The sequence below is a fragment of the Rhinolophus hipposideros genome (assembly GCF_964194185.1).
Source record: "Rhinolophus hipposideros genome assembly, chromosome: 25".
NCBI classification, from domain to species: domain Eukaryota; kingdom Metazoa; phylum Chordata; class Mammalia; order Chiroptera; family Rhinolophidae; genus Rhinolophus; species Rhinolophus hipposideros.
The window spans coordinates 5,607,763-5,630,328 of record NC_138071.1 but is presented as its reverse complement, the minus strand read 5'-3'; the positions used below and the strand labels follow the sequence as shown (position 1 = coordinate 5,630,328).

Below are 22,566 nucleotides of genomic sequence, written 5' to 3'. Positions count from 1 at the left end.
CCTGGAGCCCCCTGGGGGACAAGAGGAGAAGCCGCCCTCATGGCAGGTCTGTCTACCCCTCGCCCCCACCTGGGTGAAACTTCAGAGACTGGACTGTTGTTCCCGGGGCCCTTCTCCCCACCCCTGCTCTTTTCTTCCATGTGTGCGGGGTGTGGGTGGTTCTTATTAAAGTACCGGTTCTTCCAGATCTTGTAATAAACTGGTGCTGCTGGAAGAGGTCTCAGACACACTGTTTGGCGCCTCCCTGCACAGAATTGGGGCTGTGCGTCCTCCAGGCTGGGAAGCGGGTAGTGATGGAGGGCTTGCACTTAGTCAGAGCAACTAAAGAAGAGTGACTGAAGACAATTATCACGGCAACTCCCAATAGCAACGAGGGTGGTTCCAGAGGGAACAGGCTGTGAGCTGTACCGCACGCAGGGCGGAAAGGCAGAAATTGTGTGTCACCTTCCTACACTACACTCAACCTGACCTAACGTTTTCAGGAGGACCGAGGGGGTCTGTTGGTCCTGTGGCCTGTGGTACTTGGGAGGAAGGGGTCCACAACGGTAAGCAAAGTCTCATGAACCAGCCTGTGAGGGGCGTCAGAGAAGTGGCAGGGGTGTGGGTCCCAAAGCAGCGTAAGGGTCACTGAGGTCACTGAGCTGTGCAGCTGAGTCTCCCAACTCTAAGGCAGGAGTCGGGCCTTCCGGAGTCCCCAAAAGGCAGCTTTGACCCGTGAAACGGAGAGGAGCCATGAGGGCAGGAGGAAGTGGGGTGCTACGTGCATACAGGACAGAGGTGCAGGGTGAAGCTGGGCAAGGGGGGCTTGGCCAGCAGCCTTTTCTTTTAGGACCGCCCCCACTGGTGCATTTTGCTGTGCGTCTCCAAACTTAAACATCCCCCAGCTCAGGGCCTGGAGGGCAGTCAGCTCCGATGACAGGGCTCTGCTCAGGAGCCTTTCTCCTTCTGAGTGTCTGGCCCTGGCTGGCCGGCCAAGGGGCTGCCTCTGAGCTCCCTCCTTACCCCCAGCTCAGTGCCACAGCAAGGGCTCTGGGTTTTGGTCAGAAGAGCAGGGGACCCCGAGCAGGGAGGGGCAGGATCAGCTGCCAGGAGACAAGAGGCCTCTGGCTGTTTGTTCACAGTGGGCTGGTCGTGGGAGGGAGGGAGGGAGAAAGAGTGAGAGAGAGAGAGAGAGAGAGAGAGAGAGAGAGAGAGAGAGAGAGAGAGACAGACAGACAGACAGAGAGAGACAGAGAGAGAGAGACAGAGAGAGAGAAAGAGAGAGAGCCTCTCTTCTGCTTCAGTAAGGGCGTCCATCAGTGACATGCCAGCAAATCTACTGAAAATCACACACCGGCCCATGGTTTCCTGCTGGTTCCTGAATTAAGAATTCCTTAATGCAATTTTCCCTGCACACTCTCTCATAAAGCTTGAACTCAGGATAAGGTGTAACAGGTGGTAGGAGGGGACACTCAAAGGTGTGTAGCAGACACTCCCAGGAGGCCCCCAATAACCTTTCCTGCTTCTCTCTCAGAACAACCTCTCACCTGACTTCAAGCTGGGCACGTGGCCTCCCAGCACTACCTAATTCCCAGTCTCTTCCACTGCCAGGCTGGGAGGGGGACCAGGCACTCCCTGAACCCACGTGGACGTCTACAGTTGAAAGATCGCTATAGTATGGACCTCTGTGTTCCCCAGCTTAGTCAGTACCTGGGACGTTTCCAGTAGCCCAGAGCCACCGGTGTCCCTCCTGACAGCGAGCCCTCTCCCCAGGCTGACCGTATACACCGACTCTCGTGACATGCGTGTCCTGCCAGCCCTCATAGATTAACTCCCAGGTGGGCACCTCTCAGCTGAGGCATTGAGTTTGCCTGTGTTCCTGCATCCGGATGGATTACGATGCAGGCCCTGTTTGGGGACTGGCTGCCTGGGGGACTCACCCTGCTCCTGGGAGCGGCCGGGGCTCCTGCATTCCCATGGCTGTGTAGTGCTGTGTGCGTGAGACACGTCCGTCCGTTGTCCTGTCAGACACGCCAGGCCTGTTCTAGCTAGGGCACCGGGAGCACAGGGCCCTGGGCTGTGTCACACGTCGCCTGTCCACTGGCATTTTACCGAGGAGCGGAACTTCTGAGTCAAAGGGAGCCCTGACCTTTCTGGGCTAAGCCAGCGTCTTTTTCAACGGAGCACTTTTGTGTGCCAGGCCCTGTGCTGAGCTGCTAGGTGGGTGGGGGCAGCATGAAGCAAAGCGTGATTCAAAGATATCTAAGCCCCAGGCTGGCCCATGGTGTGTGGGAAGGGCAGGCTGCTTTGAGAGGGATCAAATGGGGAGGCCTGGCTGAGTCTGTGGAGGGCGGTCAGAGATGCCCCCCTAGTTAGGGACAGCTGCTGTGAGTCAACGCTAGTCGGGAGGTGTTAACCATGGGAAACGTTGCAGGCAGGAGGAACAGTGTGTGCAAAGACTCTGAGGCCTGAACAGGTGTATAGTCACTCTGGCTACAGAGCAAAGTGACACAGAGGGGGCAGCTTAAACAACAAAAAGTTTGTTTTCTCACAGTTACGGAGGCTGGGTCTCAGCGAGCACAGGGGTCTCTTCCTCTTCTTGTAAGGGAAGTACCCTGACAGGATCAGGGCCCCACCCTGACGACCTCATTTCACTTGGAGCCACCACTCACATGCCGCATTCCAAGTACAGCCACACTGGGGGTTAGGTCTTCGGTATCTGCATTGGAAGAGACAAACTGTCAGTCTCTAACGGGAGGTGAGGGGCCTTTGAGAAACTGGAGCATGAGTGGGGAGAGAGCTAGTTAGGCAGTGTCTGGGTCACCTGCTGTGTAAGAAACCGCCCTGAAATTTAGTGCTCTAAAACCATAGTGTTCATCTGTTTACTCAAGATTTCACAGTGTGGGCGCAGCCCAAGGGCCCGCTCCTCTGCCCCACGTGACATCCGCTGAGGCCTTGCTCACAATGGCTGACACTGGGTGGTCAGCTGGGGTGACGCCCAGGGGCCTCGGTCCGCCTTCATGTGGCTGTGTGGGCTTCCCCGCAGCACGGTGGCCGCTTTAGAAGAGCAAGACAGAAAATGTTGCCAGTGATTTAAAGGTTAGGCGTGACCCTGGCAGGAGGGTCATTCATAGCATAGTAGAAGTGACAGAGCCCAAGTACACCTACTTGGGGTTTTTGTAGTAAAAATAATACACATTTTAGGTGTACAACATGATGCTTTCGCTTACATAGTAACAGGATTTCTACAGCCAAGCTAATTCACATATCCATCTCCTGATAGTGACTGTGTGTGTGTGCATGTGCATGTGTATGTGTGTGTTTGTGTGTGTGTGTGTGAGTGTGTGTGGTGCAAACACCTGAAATCTAGTCTCAGCTGATTTCCAGTATACGCCACAGAACTGTGAACTAGGGTCACCATGCTCCATTAGACGTCTAGACATATTCAGTCTTCCTAACTGCCACTCTGTACCCTTTGGCCAACATCTTCCAATTTTTCCCAACTCGCAGCCCTTGCTGTCCACACAGACCTCATCTTCTCTCATCAGGAGTGGCAAGAAAACACTGTCACCTTTTAGGTTTGGCACCATCTCCTGGGCAGTACATCTCCTTGACCTTTAAGCATATACCGGCCAGCTCTTTCTCTGAGCCAATACAACCCCACCTCGTGAAGACAGCTGGTAAAAGCACACAAAGATGTGACAGTCGAGCCAAGCTGTCCCAAACGCAACCGTCTGTGGCTGGTTCCTTTGTGACCTGTGCACAGGGGTTCCATGACTGGGTTTGCAGAGGAGGATGTGCTTTTTTCTGGAGTGAAGTCTGTGTCTTGGATCAGATTCTCCAGCAGGAGACAGCCTGAGACCCACAAGTGAAGGGCTCAGTCCCACAAGACTGCACGCCCTGCTCACAGGCCAATCCCAAGTCCGCGGTGTCACCTGTGCTACTGACTGACTGGCTAGAAATCATAGCTTCCCCTGCCCCCGCTCCTTGGGTTTGATTAAGTGGCCAGAGCAGCTCGCAGGACTCAGGAAGTCAGATTACTACATTACCAGTGTATGACAGAGGATATTAAAGGATCCACATCAACAGCCAGATGAAGAAGACATACATGGGCCAAGTCCCGAATAAAGGAGCTTCTGTCCCTGTATTCGGGGCCTAACATGGTGGCACATGCAAGCGTGCTGTTTCCCCAATGTGATAGCTCCTTGAGCGTTCCTCTTGTGGTTTTCTTGGAGGCTTCATTAGATAGGTACGATTGATCAGCTCATTGGCCACTGGAGCTTGATTCCACCTGCGGCCGCGCTCCCCTCCCTGCAAATCCGGGGGTGGGACTGAAATGTACAGCCCTCTATTCATAACCAGGTTCCCTGACCACAAGGCTTCATCCTCAGGTGCTTTCCAAAAGTCACCCCATTAACGCAAACCCCATGGTGGTAAAAAGGGACTTATTATGACTAACAAGAAACTCATGTCACCTTTATCGTTCTGAAGTGATTTCAGGAACTGAGGACAAGAGACCAGATATTAAAAACAGAAAATGTTCCCCTTGCTCAAATCGCTCAGGAAATTCCAAGAGTGCTGGGAGCCAAGAACACCGCATGAAGACGAAACATCCCCGAGAAATATATCTTTGTCACCTGAATGACCTAACATCAAGTTAGAACACTCGTATGTGAATTTACACCAGTTTAACTTCTAGAACCTATAAAAACTGCTCCTTCACAGCTCTGACCCCACGCAGTTATTGATGTCACCAGATTACGTCTTGATGCATCGTGTGTCCCCAAACGTAGACTCATAATGGCTTTTTATATGTTAGTGTCTTAAGTCAAGGAGCAAACACAGAGGAGAACCACAGACCAATGACACAGTGGTACCAGCTTTTATAATCGTCCATGCGTTGACTTTGAACAGCGATCTTCATGTCCTCGTAAGCCTGCGAGTGACTGCCCCATTTCTTCTCATTCCAACTCATTTCCTCTCATTCCAGTCGTGCGGGGCGGCCTGCGGGAGATCCTGCTCGCTATGCCATGTGTCGTGCAGGGTGTCAGGCGGGGTTTCTGGTCCTGCTCCCCACATAAGAATGCAGGACGTGGTGAGGCCAAAAAGGAACACCCAGGGAGCCATAGATGGGGGAGTCATACCACTGATTTCGTTGGTGGCTGGGTTGGAGACATAGGAAGCAGGAGCCACACTATCTGCAACCTGCTGTTCACTTCTCTGCCAACCAACCAACCCCACTTGCTAGCTGCAATCTGTGCTTGCCAGCTCAGCCACCATCTTCTTGCTAGCCCCCAATGATTTGCTAGCGTAGCCACAGCAGTTACATTAGTGGCCAACTAGCCACAGCTGATGGTCATCCAATCACCGTTGATGGCCATTTACTACCTGAGCCAGCACCTTTCCATGTGAGGCCAAGAGCCTGGAAACTGCTCTCTAGAGCTCTGTCCCCACACTCCACCCCTACAGGGTGTTGGTTCACAATATATGTGACAAGGGTCTTCCGAAAGGGGCCCTATGTGAGGAGCCTGGAGGTGTATGCAATATCCTGGACACAGCCAGGCTCTCTGGACACAAGCAGGGTTTCTCAGGGCACCACCAGTAGTTCTTCTGAGCACAGCCAGACTTCCCGGGCTTCTTAGGGTACCACCAGTCTCCCCAGGCACAGCCAGGGCCTCTCAGGGCACCGCCACTCTCTTTGGGCACAGCCCGACTTCCTGGACTCCGCCAGGGCCGTCAGGGCACTGTGACTCTCCCTGGGCTCAGCCAGACTTCGTTTTCTCAGCCAGGGCTCTCAGGGCACTGCCACTCTCTCTGGGCTCAGCCAGACTTCCTGGACTCTGCCAGGGTTTCACAGGTACCACTAGTCTTTCTGGGCTCAGCCAGACCTCCTGGACTCAGCCAGGGCTCTCAGGTCACTGACAGTCTCCTGGGCCTCTTGGGGTACCGTGCTGGAACAACAGTGGCTCACAGTCAAGGTGCTTACATATTCTCAATGGCGGCCAGTCAAGACACAAAAGCAAACATCCACCAGTTCCACTACATGGTGGTATGTTCCCAAACAGTCAAGCGGTCTGTTAAATTAGGGATGGAAGGCAATTCCCCATAGTCCATAGTCATTTGCCAGGGCTGTCCTGGGGGTGAGGGACGACCTTGACCTCACCCTCATCTCCAAGGAGGACTCAGCAAGCGTTTCCTCCTGGGACTACAAGTCCTGCATCCGGGCAGCCTCAGCAAGCACTTCCCAGCCCACAGGGCCGCAAGGACCTTCGCTTTCTTGGTCTTTGCTGTTGGGGAACCGTCCACGTCTTCCCACCCCTCCACGGAGTTCCAGCTCTCCGGCAGCTGCTCCTCCTGGTCTTCCTGAGACTGAGTGTTCATACACATAAACTGCTCCACCGCTCTTCGGAGAGCTTGGTCGTCACCATACCCTGCTTGCTGCGCCATGTGTCGTGCGGGGAGGTCTATGGGGTCTCTGCTCCTGCCCCCCAGATAAGAACGCAGGACATGGTGAGGCAAAAATGAACACCCACGGAGCCATAAGTAGGGGAGTCATATCACTATGTTCTCCCCGGCGGCATCCGTCTCTCTGCAATCCGCTTTTGCTAGCCCCCATTTTTCTGCTAGTGTAGCCACAGCAGTTATATTAATGGCCAATGGCTCACTGGTTACAGCTGACGGCCAACTAGCCACAGCTGATGGCCATCCCATCACAGTTGATGGCCATTTACTACCTGAGCCAGCACCTTTCCATATGAGGCCGAGAGCCTAGAAACTGCACTCCTGGCTCTGTCCCACAGCATGGATTCAAATCGAATCTCTCAATGGAAAACCTGGGACTGTTTCTACAACTCACTGAGTTGGGGTTTAGGTTTTTATCTTACTAGGCTGGGGAGTAGACTGAAAGCCAGGACCCAGGTAATCATGGCACAGCTGGAAGGTAGCTTTCTTCATGGCCTCCGCTGAATGTGAATATGCTCACAGTCACCATGAAAGAATGACATCATAAAATATAAATATATTCAGTACTATATAGCCTAGTGGTTCTTAGGCAAGAATAAAGTCAACAACTCTGAATACGTATGTGAGGGTATACCTAGAGCAATGACACAGAAAGCTTTAGATTTTGTTGTTATTAGGCTCGGGTGGTGAATGACGATCAACTGTGATTGGTTGGCCATCAGCTGTAACTGGTTAGCCAATTGGCTACTGATATTGATTGGTTGGTTGGTTGGCAGGCAGAGAAGTGAATGGTGGACTGCAGATCGTGTGGCTACTACTGCGTGTGTCTCCCCGGGCTGCCAGAGAGAATATAGAGGTATGATTCCCCTATCTGTGGCTCCCTGGCTGCTCCTTTTTGGCCTAGACATATCCTGCGTTCTTATGCGGGGAGCGGGACCAGAGGCCCCGCAGGCCACCCCACACTACAACTTGATATGAGAATTTGCTGGATTTTAGTTAAAACTTCCAATATGATTTGATAGAAAAGAGTTTTCTCATACAATGTATAAATTGTACTCAAAGGGACTTAAATGTGCATTATGAAATTATTTTCATATTTTTCAAAAAAAAGCAAAATTCCCATTTTAATTTTAGAAAAAATGTGTATTTGTTCAGTTTACCAATAATTATAAACATATTATAAACTATGAGTACTGTGTATGTAAATTAAATTTAAATAAAATTTTAAAATGTAATTACATTTCCTGATACAAGAGCAAGAATCAATTTTATTTGTGAAACTCAGATGCCACCTATTGTTTAGAAAAATAAATACATCATCTCTGTTAGAATTTTATTTTTACCAGCAATTTGCATGTCTGGAGAAATATGAACATTTATACATAAAACAGAGACTGGCTCTTCAACTGTATAGAATAGAGATTTCCAGGACATAAAATCATTAAATGAAGCTCTCTGAAATTGATGTTAGGTGAGAAACAGTAAACTATCTTTAAGTACCCATACTTTCAGAGGAGTACATTTTCCCTAATGATTGGTTTTATACATATATAATTTTTAATTAAATTTTATATTTTTAGATCATTGTCATTTCATATGCTGTTGTAAGAAATAAGAGAAAACTTATTGACCCTTTATCCTGGTTTGTCCCATGCTAAGCTATACTTTAATAGCCAGGATCTAGGCCTTGATAAGGTCAAAATATAGAACATTTTCATCATCACAAGAATACTTGTGTGGCCTTCTGATAGCCACACCCTTTTCCTTCCCCCCTCCCAGCACCTCCTCAAGCCTTTGCAACCACTAATCTGTTCTTCATTTCTATAGTTTTACATTTAACGAATATGATATAAATGGAATCATATTGTGTGTAAAGTTTGGGGACTCGCTTTTTCACTCAGCATGATTCTCTGGAAATTCACCCAGGTATGTATCAATAGTTCATTCTGTTTTACTGTTGAATAGTATTCCATATATGGACATAGCAGAATTTGTTTAACCATTTACCCCTTGAAGACATCTCAGTTGTATTCAGTTTGGAACTATTATAAATAAAGCTACAGTGAACATTAGTGTATAGGTTTTTGTGTGAACGTATTTTCATTTCTCTGGGATAAATGCCCAAGAGTACAATTGCTGGTTTGTATAGTAGTTACATATTCAATATTTAAAGAAACTGCCAAATTATTTTCCAGAGTGGCTGTACCATTTTATATTCCCATCAGCAATGTATAAATGATTCTGTTTCTGTGCCTTAACCAGAATTTGACACTGACTCTGTTTTTATTTTAGCCATTCTAATAAATATAGAGCAGTATCTCATTGTAGTTTTAATTTGCATTTTCCTAATGATGTTGAAACTATTTTCATGTGCTTATATTTTCCATCTGTTTACCTTCTTTGGTGAAATGTCTTTTCATGTGTTTTGTCCTTTTTCTAACTGGATTGCGTTTGTTTGTTTGTTTGTTTGTTTGTTTGTTTGTTTTTACTGTTGAGTTTCGAGAGTCCTTATACAAGAGTCCTCATATGTTCTAGATACTATGAGTGTTTTGTCAGATGTGTAATTTGCAAATAGTTACTTCCAGATTGTAGCTTGTATTTTTATCCTTTTAACAGAGGATAAAGCAAGGTCTTTCACTGAGCAAAAGTTTTAAATTTTTATGAGGTCTAATTTATCAATTTTTTCCTTTGGTAGCCCATGCTTTTGGTATCAGGTCTAAAAACTCTGCCTAGCTCTAGAACCCAAAGATTTTTCTCTGTTTCTTTTTAATCTGAAAGTTGTATAGTTTTATATCTTATATTTAAGCAGTGATCCACTTTCAGTTCATTTTCATATAAAGTGTGAAACTTAGGTCAAAGTTCTCTGTTTGTTTGTTTTTGCCTGTGGGTGTACAATTGCTCCAGCTTCATTTTCTGAATAGCTTATCTTGAATTGCTTGAATTGCTTTTACACCTTTGTCAAAATCAGGCATATTTGTGTGGGTCTATTTCTGCATTCTTTTGTCTAATCCACTGATCTATATATCTATCCCTCCACCAATACCACACCGTCTATATTACTGTGGCTAATAATTTGTCTTTAAATCCCATAGAATTACTCCTCCCACTTTATTCTTTTGCAAAATTGTTTTAGCAATTCTCATTCCTTTGCCTTTCCATATAAATTTTAGAATCTTGGATATGTGTATAACAAATCTTGCTGGGATATTGATAAGGTTGCATTAAATCTGCATCTGCTTCAAGAGAACTGTCATCATTACTATGTTGAGTCTTCTAATCTACAAACATGTCTCCATTTTTTTGAGATTTTCTTTGACTTCTCTCAATGAGGATTTTGTAATTTTCAGTATATAAATTCTGTGCATGTTTTGTTAAGTATTTCACTTATGAAATTGTATTTTTAATTTTGGTGTCACATGTTCATTGCTAATATATAAAAATACGATTGATTTTTGTATATTTATCTTGTTTCTTGAAAAGTTGACAAACTCACTTAGTTTTAGTATTTTTGTTTGTAGACTTCTTCAGATTTTATATTTGTACAATCATGTCACCTGCAAATAGGTACATTTTTTTTTCCTTTCTAATCTTTGTGACTTTTTTGTTTTCCTTGACTTTATTGCACTGTCTAGAACTGCAAGCAATATGTTGAATAAGTAAAGCGATCTGAATCTAGAGTTTTCTCTGTGGAAAGTAATTTATTTCGCTATATATCTTTAATAAATGTCTATGTTATGCATTTCTTCTTGAATGACTTTTAATAGTTTACACATTTTAAGGTATTTGTAAATTTTATCTATGCAATCAAATTTATTGGAATAAAGTTATTGATATTATTCTCTATAATCCATTTAACATCTGTATAATCTATAATGATCACTCCTTATTTATTTCTGATATTTGTCTTTTCTTGATCATTCTGGCTATAAGTTTAATATTTTTAGTTTCACTGATTTTTGTTGCTATTTTATGATTTCCGCTCTTCTTTCTTCATGCTTTGTGTCCTCTCCCCTCCCCCCCAAGTTTGTTAAGGCAGAATCTTAAATTATTCATTTGAGATAATTATTCTTTTATTTTATTTTTAACCTTTTTTATTAGTTTCTGGTGCACAAAACTGTGTAATTGTTAAACGTTTATCATTTATATCCCTCACACAGTGACAACCCCCTTCCCCCATCCACTACCCCTCTGACATCACACATAGCCATTACATTTCTACTGTCTCTATTCCTAATGCCGTACTCCACTTCTTGTAATTATAAATAAATATATATAATTATATAATTATAATTATAGTTGGCATTCATTATTGTTCAGCTTCAGGTGTACAGTGCAGTGATCAGGCATCTACATCATCCCTGAGGTGGTCTCCCTAACGAGACAAGTGTCCATCGGATACTCTACAAAATCTTTACAACATTATTGATTACATTCCCCAAATTGACTTTCGTATCCTCGTGGCAATCTTGTGGTTACTGACTGTGCTTTCTAATCACCTCACCTTCCCCCTTATCCACCCTCCCACCTAGCAACCTTCAGTTTTACCTCTATGTCTCTGAGACTGTTTCTGATTAGTTCATTCATTTATTCTCTTCTTTAGATTCCACATATAAGTGAGATCGTATGGTATTTGTCTTTCTCTGTCTGACTTATTTCACTTAACATAATGTTCTCTAGGTCCATCCATGTTGTTGCAAATGGTAAGATTTCATTCTTTATGGCTGTGTAATACTCCATTGTATAAATGTACCACAGTTTCTTAATCCAGTTGTCTACCGATGGGCATTTTGGTTGTTTCCATCAAACTAAAAAGTTTTTTCACAGCAAAGGAAACCATCAATAAAACTAAAAGGGATCCTACTGAATAGAAGATATTTGCCAATGAAATATCCAATGAGGGGTTAATATCCCAAATGTATAACAAACTCACTCAACTCAACTCCAAAAAAAACAAACAACCCAATTAAAAAATGGGCAGAGGACTTGAAGAGACATTTTTCTAAAAAGGACCTACAGATGGCAAACAGACATATGAAGAAATGCTCAACCTCACTAAGCATCAGAGAAATGCAAATAAAAACCACAGTGAGATACCACCTCACCCCAGTCAAAATGGCTATCATCAATAAATCAACAAACAACAAATGCTGGCGCGGATGTGGAGAAAAGGGAACGCTTGTGCGCTGTTGGTGGGATTGCAGATTGGTGCAGCCACTACGGAAATCAGTATGGAGGTATCTCAGGAATCTGAAAATGGAACTACTTTATGATCCCGCAGTTCCACTCCTAGGTATCTATCTGGAGAAATCCAAAACTCTAATTCAGAAAACTTTATGCACCCCTATGTTTATTGCAGCACTATACACAATAGCCAAGATATCGAGATAATTATTCTTTTAATATAAGCATTGAGAGCATGACTTTCCCTCTAAGCACTGTTTTAGCTGTCTTGCTAAAGCTGCTTTAGAAGCAGCCCACAAATTTTGGTAAGTTATCATTTCAGTTTTTTAAATTCAATATATTTTCTAATTGTCCTTTGATTTCTTTAGTATATGGTCAGTTTAAAATATGTTGTTTAATTTCCAAATATTGATGGATATTCAGATATGTTTTTATAGATTTTAGGTTTCATTGTCATTTAATCTTTGTAAATCTGTTGAGATTTGCATTATGGTCCATGATATAGTTTATCTTTGTGAATGTTCTGTGTGCACTTGGGGGGAAAAAGTGTATTCTATTGCAGGTGAAATGTTTCATAAATCTAAATTATGTCACATTTGGTGATGGTGTTTCTAAATCCTTGCTGATGTTTTCATCTACTTCTATAAATTACCAAAAGAAGAGTGTTGAAGTTTGAAACTATAATTGTAGATTTGTCTCTCTTTCTCTCTCTGTCCTTTTGGTTGTATCAGTTTTACTTAATGTATTTTGAAGCTCTGTTACTATATATATATATACATTTTTAGGATTGGATGTCCTCTTAATTAGTGAACCCTATGTCATTATACAGTGTCCTTCTTTATCTTTATAGACAGTATAGAATGGGATCTTGCTTTTTTATCTGATGCTGATATTCTCTGCCTTTTAATTGGGATGTTTAGATCATTTACATTAACAAATTATTGATATGTTTGAATTTAAATCTGTCATGTTATTTTTTTTCTATTTATCCCCACTTTTTTGGTATTCCCTTTCTTTCCTACCTTTTTTTGGAATACATGCATATATTTTTAATGGTTCCATTTCATCTCCACTATTGACTTATGGTTGTATCTCTTTTATACTTAATTGTGTGGTTGCTCTTGGATTTAGTACACACAACACACACTCACACACATACCCCTTAACACAGCCTATCTTCCAATAATATTATAGCACTTCACATATAGCATAAGAACCTCATAATAGTATACTTGTATATCCTCTCCACTCTGGGTCTCAAATTAAGATATCTGCAAGCTGCTCATCTGGTCCTCAGCGCTTTCTTACAAGCTCATATAGATGCTGGAAGAATTCAGTGGTTTGTATCTGCAAGACTCAGGCCTCCTTTTTCTTACTGGCTCTTGGTGAAGGGATGCCCTCAGCTCCTAGAGGTCATTCTCATGTCCTTTCCACGGGGTCCCTTTCATCTTCAAAGCCAGCAGGAGCATTTCCCTATCCACATCTCTCTCATACTTACCTCTCTCACTTCTTATCAGACTTCTAGATCTAGATTTAAACGTCTCATGTGATCAGATAAGGCCCAAACAGGATCCTCTCCCTTTTCTCATTTAAGATAACATAATCACAGGAATGCTATCTCATCATATTCACAGGTTCCATCCACACTCAAGCTAAGGGGCACTGGCGGTCATTTTATACTTCTGCCTATCACACAAGGCATGGACACTCATGTAAGCTAAAACATAATTTGTTAAATAAGAAGGGTAAGAGATTTTCAATCTGTAACCTCTCTAGTATTAAAAAAAATCTTACTGGGCATATAATGGGAACTCACTAAGTATTTGCTGACTGAACCCCTGACTTCTCTTTGTGAATAGCAGACTTCTGATTGGCATTATTCTCTAGCACTCTCAGTTGCCTTAATTGTTCAAGGCAATCAGGTGTCCTAGGTTCCACTTGTATGTCCTGCTGGTTGAATACTCCAACAAAATCCCAAGTGAAATAATAGTTCCTAGGAAAAGAAGCATGACTCCACTCACTATTTCCTGCATTATGGAAACTCTAAATATAAAAAAAAAGTAAAAGGAGAAAATCAGTCAATACACATACATGGTAATCTAGTTCTATATACTGATCACAGTAATCAGGAAGTAAGATCTATTGGGAATTTCTTGGAATCCTGTAGACAAAAATCAGAGAGTTGGTGTTTCTAGATACCTGACACACATTGCAAAATAAAGCACCATTTCTATTCTCTCTCAATTCATTTTTAATCTCATCTTTCTTTTCTCTTGGACGTATTTTTAATGCCCTTTCCCAATTCAACTTTGTCTAGTTACCTCTTTGCCTCAGCTCCCCCTGTTTTTTCTTTGCAATTTCTCCTTTCCATCTGTTCAGGTATTTTCTCCTCTGTGGACTGATTCCCACCCATCTTTTCACTCCTTCTCCACTCTCCCCTTCTCTGCTCTCTCTCTCCTTAGGACCCTAGTTCTCACTACTGTCCTATCTACTGGTTCACCTCCTATCTCTACTGTCTCTTTAAAACAATCACTTGCTTACATTTATATAAATTAGTTTTTAATCCTCAGTTCCTAAGTATTATGTCTGTAACAAGACACTATGTTTTATCTAGGATAAGGGTACATATCTATAACATCAGTCTAAAAAGACAAGACATAAGAAAGATAAAGTGTTTTTAGCCTATATAATCTGAACCGGTAGATACTATTGGAAAACACACATAGCTCCCGAATATCTCGGATCAGTTTCTATCTCTTTATCTCTGCGTATCCTGCATAGAACCCTATTATACAAAGCTGAGCAGTACTTAGATGGTCCACTAGATGGCAAACAATTACATGGCGAGACTGACAAGAGACAAGCTTTCATAGAATTATAAAGAAAAGGCAATTTTGTTTTTTTGGTTTTTTGCTTCTTTTTACAAATGACACATGTACCAAATAAATAAAATATAATTAATAAAATAAAATCACCTTGAAATAAACAAAATCACCTTAAATTTCTATCCAAGACAAAATTCTTCCAAGTTCCTATTACCTTATAATTATTTATTAACCAGAAGCAAAGCAAAAATAAATAGGAAAAAAGTTATGTAGAAGAAATGTTTCTTAGCTGTAGGGACTAATAAAGGTTTATAATAATTATTCAACATTATAAGAATAAATAAAATGAAAATGTACTATAAGTAGCTCTGTGAGTAAAATGGTCTAGAGTTAAAAACACTATAATTATACACTGATGAGTAATAACTATCTATGTCCATAGGGGAAATATTTATTAATGATCACATGACATGGGTATATTCAAATAACATGACAGTTCAGTGAAGGATCAGTTTACTATTAGGGATAGAGTTGATTACTACAAGGAATCACTGCTTAATAATCTGTTAAACCTAATTAAAATTATCTCTGCCATATGCAGTAAAAATGACATATGCAATAAAATGACAATAGATCAGTAGCATTGATATATCAGATATTCATGCAAGTGAATAAACAAGTGGGACTACATCAAACTAAAAAGCTTCTGTACAGCGAGAGAAACAATCATCAAAATGAAAAGGCAACCTATGAAATGGGATAAAACATTTGCAAATCATATATCTGATAAGAGATTAATATCCAAAATATATAAAGAACTCATACAACTCAAGAGCAAAACAGATAACAACCCAATTAAAAAATGGGCAGAGGACTGAACAGTTTTAGGAAGACACACAAATGGTCACCAGGTCCGTGAACACATGCTGGAGATCGTGAAAAATCAAGGAAACGCAAATCAACACCATCATGAGACATCACCTCATACCTGTTAAAATGACTGTCATCACAAAGTACCTGTTCACAAACAGAGAAAGACAAATACCATATGTTTTCACTTATATGTGGAATCTAAGAAACAAAATAAATGAACAAACCAAACAGAAAATAAGTACCCATTCACAAGATATAGTATATGAGTACAAAGGGGAAACTGATATAATTTGGTTAAACGTGTTGATGCCGGACATTATCTTGGATTTTCTGAGTAGACCCAGTGTAAGTACAAAGGTCCTTATCTGCGCAAAGGGGAGGCAGGAGAGTCAGAGGAAGAGATGTGACGATAGAAGCAGAGGTCAGAGTAATTCATTTTCTAGCCAAGGAATGTGGACAGCATCTAGACGCTGGAAAAGGAAAGGAAAGAGTCTTCCGAGAGCCTCCAGCAGGAAATGCGTCCTGCTGACATCTTGATTTTAGACCTATGAGACCCATTTTGTTTGGACTTCTGACCTTCAGACCGCTAAGATAAAATAATCTGTGTTGCTTTCAGCCACTTATTTGTGGTAATTTGTTAGAGCAGCAATAAGAAACTGATATAATTCCTTAGAAAAGAATATCGGGTTATTTCTTTTCAAGCAAGAAAGTGATTACCTGAACTCGACTCAGATGCATTTACATCTCAGAAAAGACTGCAGGATACAAGCACACCTCAGGTATCACTAATGAAAACATTTCCCTTGCAGCTGGTCAAATAATGGTTTGCAGAGAAAGGCCTGATTTCTTGAGAATGTACTGGAGTAAGAATTGCCAGTGAGGTACATACTCTGGAGATGACAAGACACTTGCAAGTTTCACTGGCAAAAGAAAAACGATTCTGCATAATAAAAGAGACCAATGAGGGAGTACCAATGAGCTGTGATGGGACAGTTAGGGAAGCAGAAGGGTGCAGGATCCAGGAATAGGACACAGATTCTGTGTCCTGAGGACAGTATGAATGAAATGGCCAGGAGCTATCTGCTGTGACGCTCTCCTCTCCGGTAATTTTTGTATTAGTCAGATTTTCCTGGGACAGTAAACCATCTCAAAGTCTTGGTGGCTTAAACAATAAACAATTAGTTCTTACTCAGGAGTCTTGGCTATGGCTCTGCTGGGCCTAGGTGGGTCCCTGGTATCAAGTAACCTTGAGTTCAGGTCTATACTATGTCAAGCTAGGACCCCGGCTGAAGAAGTAGCTGCTATCTAAGCTACTGTTCTGGAGAAGATGTAAGAGAGCAAGATGGTGACGGGCTTCTGCTAGAAAAAGGCTCCAGTCACTTCTACACATGGAAGTCATATGGGCAAGCCAAGTCAGCAGAAAAGAGAAGAGCGTCAGGAGAATGAATATTTGCTGAACAATATTCCAATCTATTGTAATACCGTAACATTTCAGTAAAGCTAGGAAAATAATGACATACCTGGTGTCATGTGAAACTTGGTGAAAACCAAGTTTATGGTGCGTTTTGTGTTAAGATCTGCACAGAACTGAAACTGTAAGCCCAAGGGAGTAAGGAAAACGGCAACAGAAAAAACCGGATTACAGTTCAATTTCTTCAACGTAAAGTAAAAGGAAAGTAAACTAATATTTTGATAAGCAACATCTCTTTATTAGGTGCTGTGCTGAATAATTTCATTCTCATTTACTTTCCCAAGTTTTTCAAATGAGGAAACAAGTTCAGACACTTTAAGATTCTTGCCCAAGTTCCTCTAGTTTGTGTTCCATGATGGTAATTCAGAAATGTATCATTAAGAAAAGGAGAAGAACTAAGGAGCAGAGGATTCTGAGTGGAATCAACGGGCACTGTTAAAGTGACTCCTTAACAATAGAAGAGTAGAAAAATACAAAAAGATGGCAAATCCCATCAAAATTGGAAAACACGTGTTTTACATGGAAATGAGGTTCCAATAAGCTGGATCAGTAACCCAGGCAAAGGTATGCGCATGCGTTTCTGGAAGACAACAATAACTGCAGCACCAGCATCCAGGAAATCGGCTGGGATCAGCCGAGGATGCAGTTTCAGAGAGACAACCAAGGGAACAAATTCAGAAAGGTTTGTGGCGGAGTTGAGACAGGGCCACCACCAGCCCACAGAAATCCTTTTAGAAATTAGGACAATGTGTCCTCTCTTCCTCTGTCACAGCCCTGTGTCAGGGCACATGGTTTGCTCAGTCCCACTGGCTCCCTCCAAGAGAATGGCCTAAATCTGCATAGCTTTCTGCCAAGACCCTCGTTTGGTTGTGATAAGAAGGGGGGTGGATTGAAGATTGAAGACTTCAATCATAAAGGGTATTTTCCGCCAAGCTGTCCACTGGGTGAGAAAAACAGTCTATTTATATGGCTGCCTAGAGGAAGGTTAAATATTCCCTAAAGTCAGATATGTATTAAATAGTTGTTTTCTGTTGTTAAACTGCCTAAAGGAAGGGTAAATGGGCTCTAGTTTAGATATTACCGGCACACTAAAAGGTAATTCATACTTTGACAATATACTAAGATTTTAAATACTTGGGAGAATTCACATCAATGAGCAGGCAATTAATTATACTCAAGTCAAATATGTTGTGCTAAAACATGCTGTTTCAGAGTACGTGTGTTCCCCAAATGGGGAGTCTGCACAAATTCAGTTACAAACTACAAAGTTCTTTCTCTGTCGCGTCTAGTTTTCTATTAGATATCCCATGTTAGATATCCATTGATATCCATTAGATATCAAAATTCCACCCAGCCTTCAGGACGTGAATCAAATTTCTTCTTCTCCACCAGGGTTAGCCTTGGTGAAGCTTCCACAGATGATCTCTCCCTCCTCTGATTCTTGGGTGTATTGCTCATGCCTTTCTTACGAATTAGCTTTTATTATGATGAGTAAGTTTTCATTGGAAGACCCAGTGAAATCTAGTTTGTCCTTCAAACCCAGCCAAAAACTTCTCTTTCATTTGAAATTGCTCCTGATCTCCCCCTAACCCACCCTAGGTAATTTATCACTTCGTCTTTCTGTGCTAATGGTAAAAGTAGTATACATATACCCTGTTTCCCCGAAAATCAGACCTAGCCGGACAATCAGCTCTAATGTGTCTTTTGGAACAAAAATTAATATAAGACTCGGTATTATATTATTATATTATATTATGTTATGTTATAATAATATATTATAAACAATCAAAAAGACTTCAATAAAAATACTTGTAAATAAAATTATATTAAATTATATAGACCCAGTCTTATTTTACTATTTACTATTTTACTTATTTTACTATTTACTATTTTACTTATTTTACTTATAGTACTTATAAGTACTTACTATAAGTACTTACTAGTACTTACTAGTAACTTATAAGTACTTACTATTTACTATTTTACTTATTTTACTTATAGTACTTATAAGTACTTACTATAAGTACTTACTAGTACTTACTAGTAACTTATAAGTACTTACTATTTACTATTTTACTTATTTTACTTATAGTAAAATAACACCGGTCTTATGTTGATTTTTGCTCCAAAAGTTGCATTAGAGCTGATTGTCTGGCTAGGTCTTATTTTCGGGGAAACACGGTAATCTGAGCCTTGTTGACTTACATAGTTGAGAAATACTGAACATTTGTGAGCTCACCAGGGGCACGACGTATCAGATATCTTTTTCATCCCCAGGACATATTATAGAATCTAGATCAGTGTTTCTAATCCGGGCACTATTGACACTGGGAGCCAGATAAGTACTTGCTGTAGGGGCTGTCCTGTGCCTTGTGGGCTATTTAGCAGTATCCTCCAGATTGACAACCAAAAATCTCTCCAGATGTTGCCAAATTGCTCCCAGTTGAGAACCACTGATCTAAACTGTAGTGGAAGTAAAATGTGTGGTGACTCGATGCCAAGAAGTGTCAGGTTTGTTTGTTTTTCTCCGCTATATTTCTTTCATATCACATAGTATTAGAAAGGGGTTCAGCAAATATATTTAATGAACGAGTGGTTTAAATAAGTTGCAAATAATACTGTGCCATTAAAAACAGAGTTTACAAGGATGATATATATGCATCTATTCATGGGAGAAATGGTGTGTGATATATTGGTTAATGGGGCAAATCTTAGATCAGACTGGGTAGGTTCAAATCCAGAATGCATGGGTGTATACCCCAGCTGTCAGTTTCCTAATGCAGTAACCTGGAGCACATCGTTAAACCTTGCTGTACCTCCCATCTTCATCATAAAATGAGGTGCAAGTAGTACTTCCCTCAAAAAGCCTCTGTGCAGATTACCAGTTAAGGTATGTCAAACGCTTGGAGCACTACTTGACAAGTGTCAGTTATTATTATGCGTTCAACAAATTGAGTGCCTGTTATACACCAGGCACTTTATAAGTGATGGGGATTTCGCTATGAACACCAATTCAAGCTCTCATGGAGCTTGCAATCCAAAAGCAATGCAGACAGGGGTAAATTATAAAGCGCGGCAAGCGACTGAACGGTAGGGAAGCCTGAAGAGGCTTCACCACGGTCTCCTATGAGGCCAGGAAACTGCAAGGAGACAGCTAAAGGAAGTGTCTTCTGGGGGAAAGTTCTTTAGTCAGATCGTCATGAACGTGTTTAAGGTATGGCAAGGAGCAGTGAAAACTGCTTACCGTGTGTTATGTTTTTAAAAAGAAAAAATGCTAAATGGTAAACTCTCTTTGATGAGGAAAAAAGAAAGCTGTGCAAATTTTAAAAGACTACAAAAACGTGCCAAAAATTTAACAAATGTTTTGAGTGATGACACTATGGTTAATGTACTTTTTTCTTTCTATAATACCCAAAATTTTCTGAATGTGCATTACTGTAGTATTTTTTAACAATCAAAAAGGCTTCATCAATGAAAATACTTGTAAATAAAAGAATTTCTAATCACACAAGATTATTTATAATTTTTCTACTTTGTAGCTGAATTGTGAATATTTTTACTTTATTTAAATGTTCTAATACACACCTAACACAATATGTTGCAAAGTTTGCCCTTACTTATATTCCATTTAGTATTTTGACAAAAAAGGTGTTTTTTTTTCTGCCTGTATACTGAACACAATTGCATCTTTTCAACAGATAGTTCATAAGCTAGACATTTGTCTTTTGAAATTTCTTCATATCTTCTACAGTGAAAACTGCTCTCAGTTTAAGAAACTTTTCTTTAAATGACTAGTCAGCAAAAATGTTATGATAGTTCACTTAACTGCTCTTTCAAGATAGACTTCTAATTCAAGGCAGCAAGCAGCAAAGGATTTGCAGAAATGTGGTTACACATCTAGAAAGCAAGTAATATTTGTAATGTCTTCCTTCATTGATGTTCAAATATTTTTACTCCTAAGTACATTTCTTAAAGTCTATGCCTCAGCTACAACACAGTTATAATTTAGCACTGATAACTTTTGCATTTTATAGTAACTTTTAAAAATGAATAATTATCCCATTTGGATCTGACAGAAATACAACTTCTCAGGTTTGACATCTTTTGCAATATTTTTTGGTAATTTTCTTAACCCAATATTTCCATTATGCTTTAAAACACACGAAAACTAACATTTTGTTAGAAGCTGGAAACATGTATTACCATGAGTAAAAGGACTGGAGGTGGTTTTAAAGTGTAAACCACAGAAATTCTTTACTTCTTACACCTATGTGGACATTTAAAAAAAGGGAGACAGTATGAGAGCAGTATATAAGGATATCAATCAAGAGTCCGGAAAAACAAACTTTCTTGAAAGAGTGTGTGAGAGAGAGTAAGTTATGAAAAAGGAATTCAAGGAAATTCTCTCTTAAATTTACTCAATTCAATAGGGCGAAGCATTGTTGTAGGTATCATAACTACAGACGCGAGAGGATGGAGAGTGTTTAAATAATATGGTTCCTAGTGAATACAGAGAACAATTGCACACATTTCTATTTCATCCAACAATAAAAAATGCCAATGTAAAATGTATTCACACAAAAAAGCTGATTTTCACGGACCTAAATAACTATATGTATTTTTGAAAATAAGCACCAAAAGTTATTTTAATAGATGCATGGTATTTTCAGTTCTTCACAAATATTGTTATTGAATTTAAGTTTTATGTAATGATTAAGTATATATTATATTAACTATTATCAAATGTACTTATCGGAAGTGTTTTTAAAGTAAAGAAATTTACCGATAGTTTTATATCTGTTAAAATCTCTATGTAATGCAAAAATTATTTTGTTTTTATAACAAGTCAAGAGACTAGGGATAAAAATTATCCTTAATCATTCAGTATATCTTTACATTACATTTTCAGTAAACACAGAGCCAGAATATTTTAATCACAAAAATTCTTAAGAATAGTTCTTAAAAATATTTAGCATTTCAAAATAGCAGAAAATTTCAATCTCAAATATATTACTTGAGAAATCTGGGTACTTTCCTAAAACACAAACAAATAAAAGCCAACAAGAAAAACTACTTATTCAGTTTTTATTTTCTTACCTTCCTTCAGTTCTTCTGTATTAAGTGTAGTGCCCAAGGTTGTATCTTCAGATATCTTTTTAACGTTCTTATCCTTTCTATAATTAGCAATTAATTGATGATATCTATCCAAAAAGGAAAAAATATATATGAATATCAGCATTCATAAATAGTCAATTCAATACATAATTCTCAAATTAAAACCTCAGACATTAGTTAACGCCTTCCCAGGTATGTCACATAATGGCTGCTGACCTCAAGCTTCCTCTTACGCCAACTCCATCAACAGACACCGTGTGTGTGTGTGTGTGTGTGTGTGTGTGTGTGTGTGTCTTTTATTATTATTAGTTTCTGGTTTACAAAACAACATAATGATTAGACATTTACACCCCTCAGTGATAATCCCACCAAGTCTACTACCCATCTGACATTGTACATAGCTATTACAATAACATTGACTATATTTCCTATTCCATACTTTATATCCTGTGACTATATACATGTCTATATTTAATTATAGTTGACATTCAATATTATTTTATATCAATTTCAGGTGTACAGTGCAGTGGTTAGGCATTTATATAATCTATGAAGTGAGCCCCCCAATAAGTTCAGTACAGATCTGACATCCTACATAGTCTTTAAAACATTATTGATTATATTTCCCATTCTGTATTTCACATCCCCATGACTGTTTTG

At 40.5% G+C, this 22,566-nt stretch overlaps 1 protein-coding gene across 1 annotated transcript in view; it reads right to left on the bottom strand.

Annotated features, from left to right (window-relative positions):
* Positions 1–2,618: 2,618 nt before the first annotated feature.
* ANKRD7 (ankyrin repeat domain 7) overlaps positions 2,619–22,566 on the bottom strand; it is a 28,735-nt gene continuing 8,787 nt past the window's right edge. Inside the window, exons 6-7 of the mRNA XM_081038528.1 lie at positions 21,889–21,992; positions 2,619–2,698 (exon numbers count right to left, since the gene is read on the bottom strand). Coding sequence (XP_080894654.1) covers positions 2,631–2,698; positions 21,889–21,992 — 172 coding nt within the window. The 3' untranslated portion in view covers positions 2,619–2,630. The remainder of the gene's footprint in view (positions 2,699–21,888; positions 21,993–22,566) is intronic.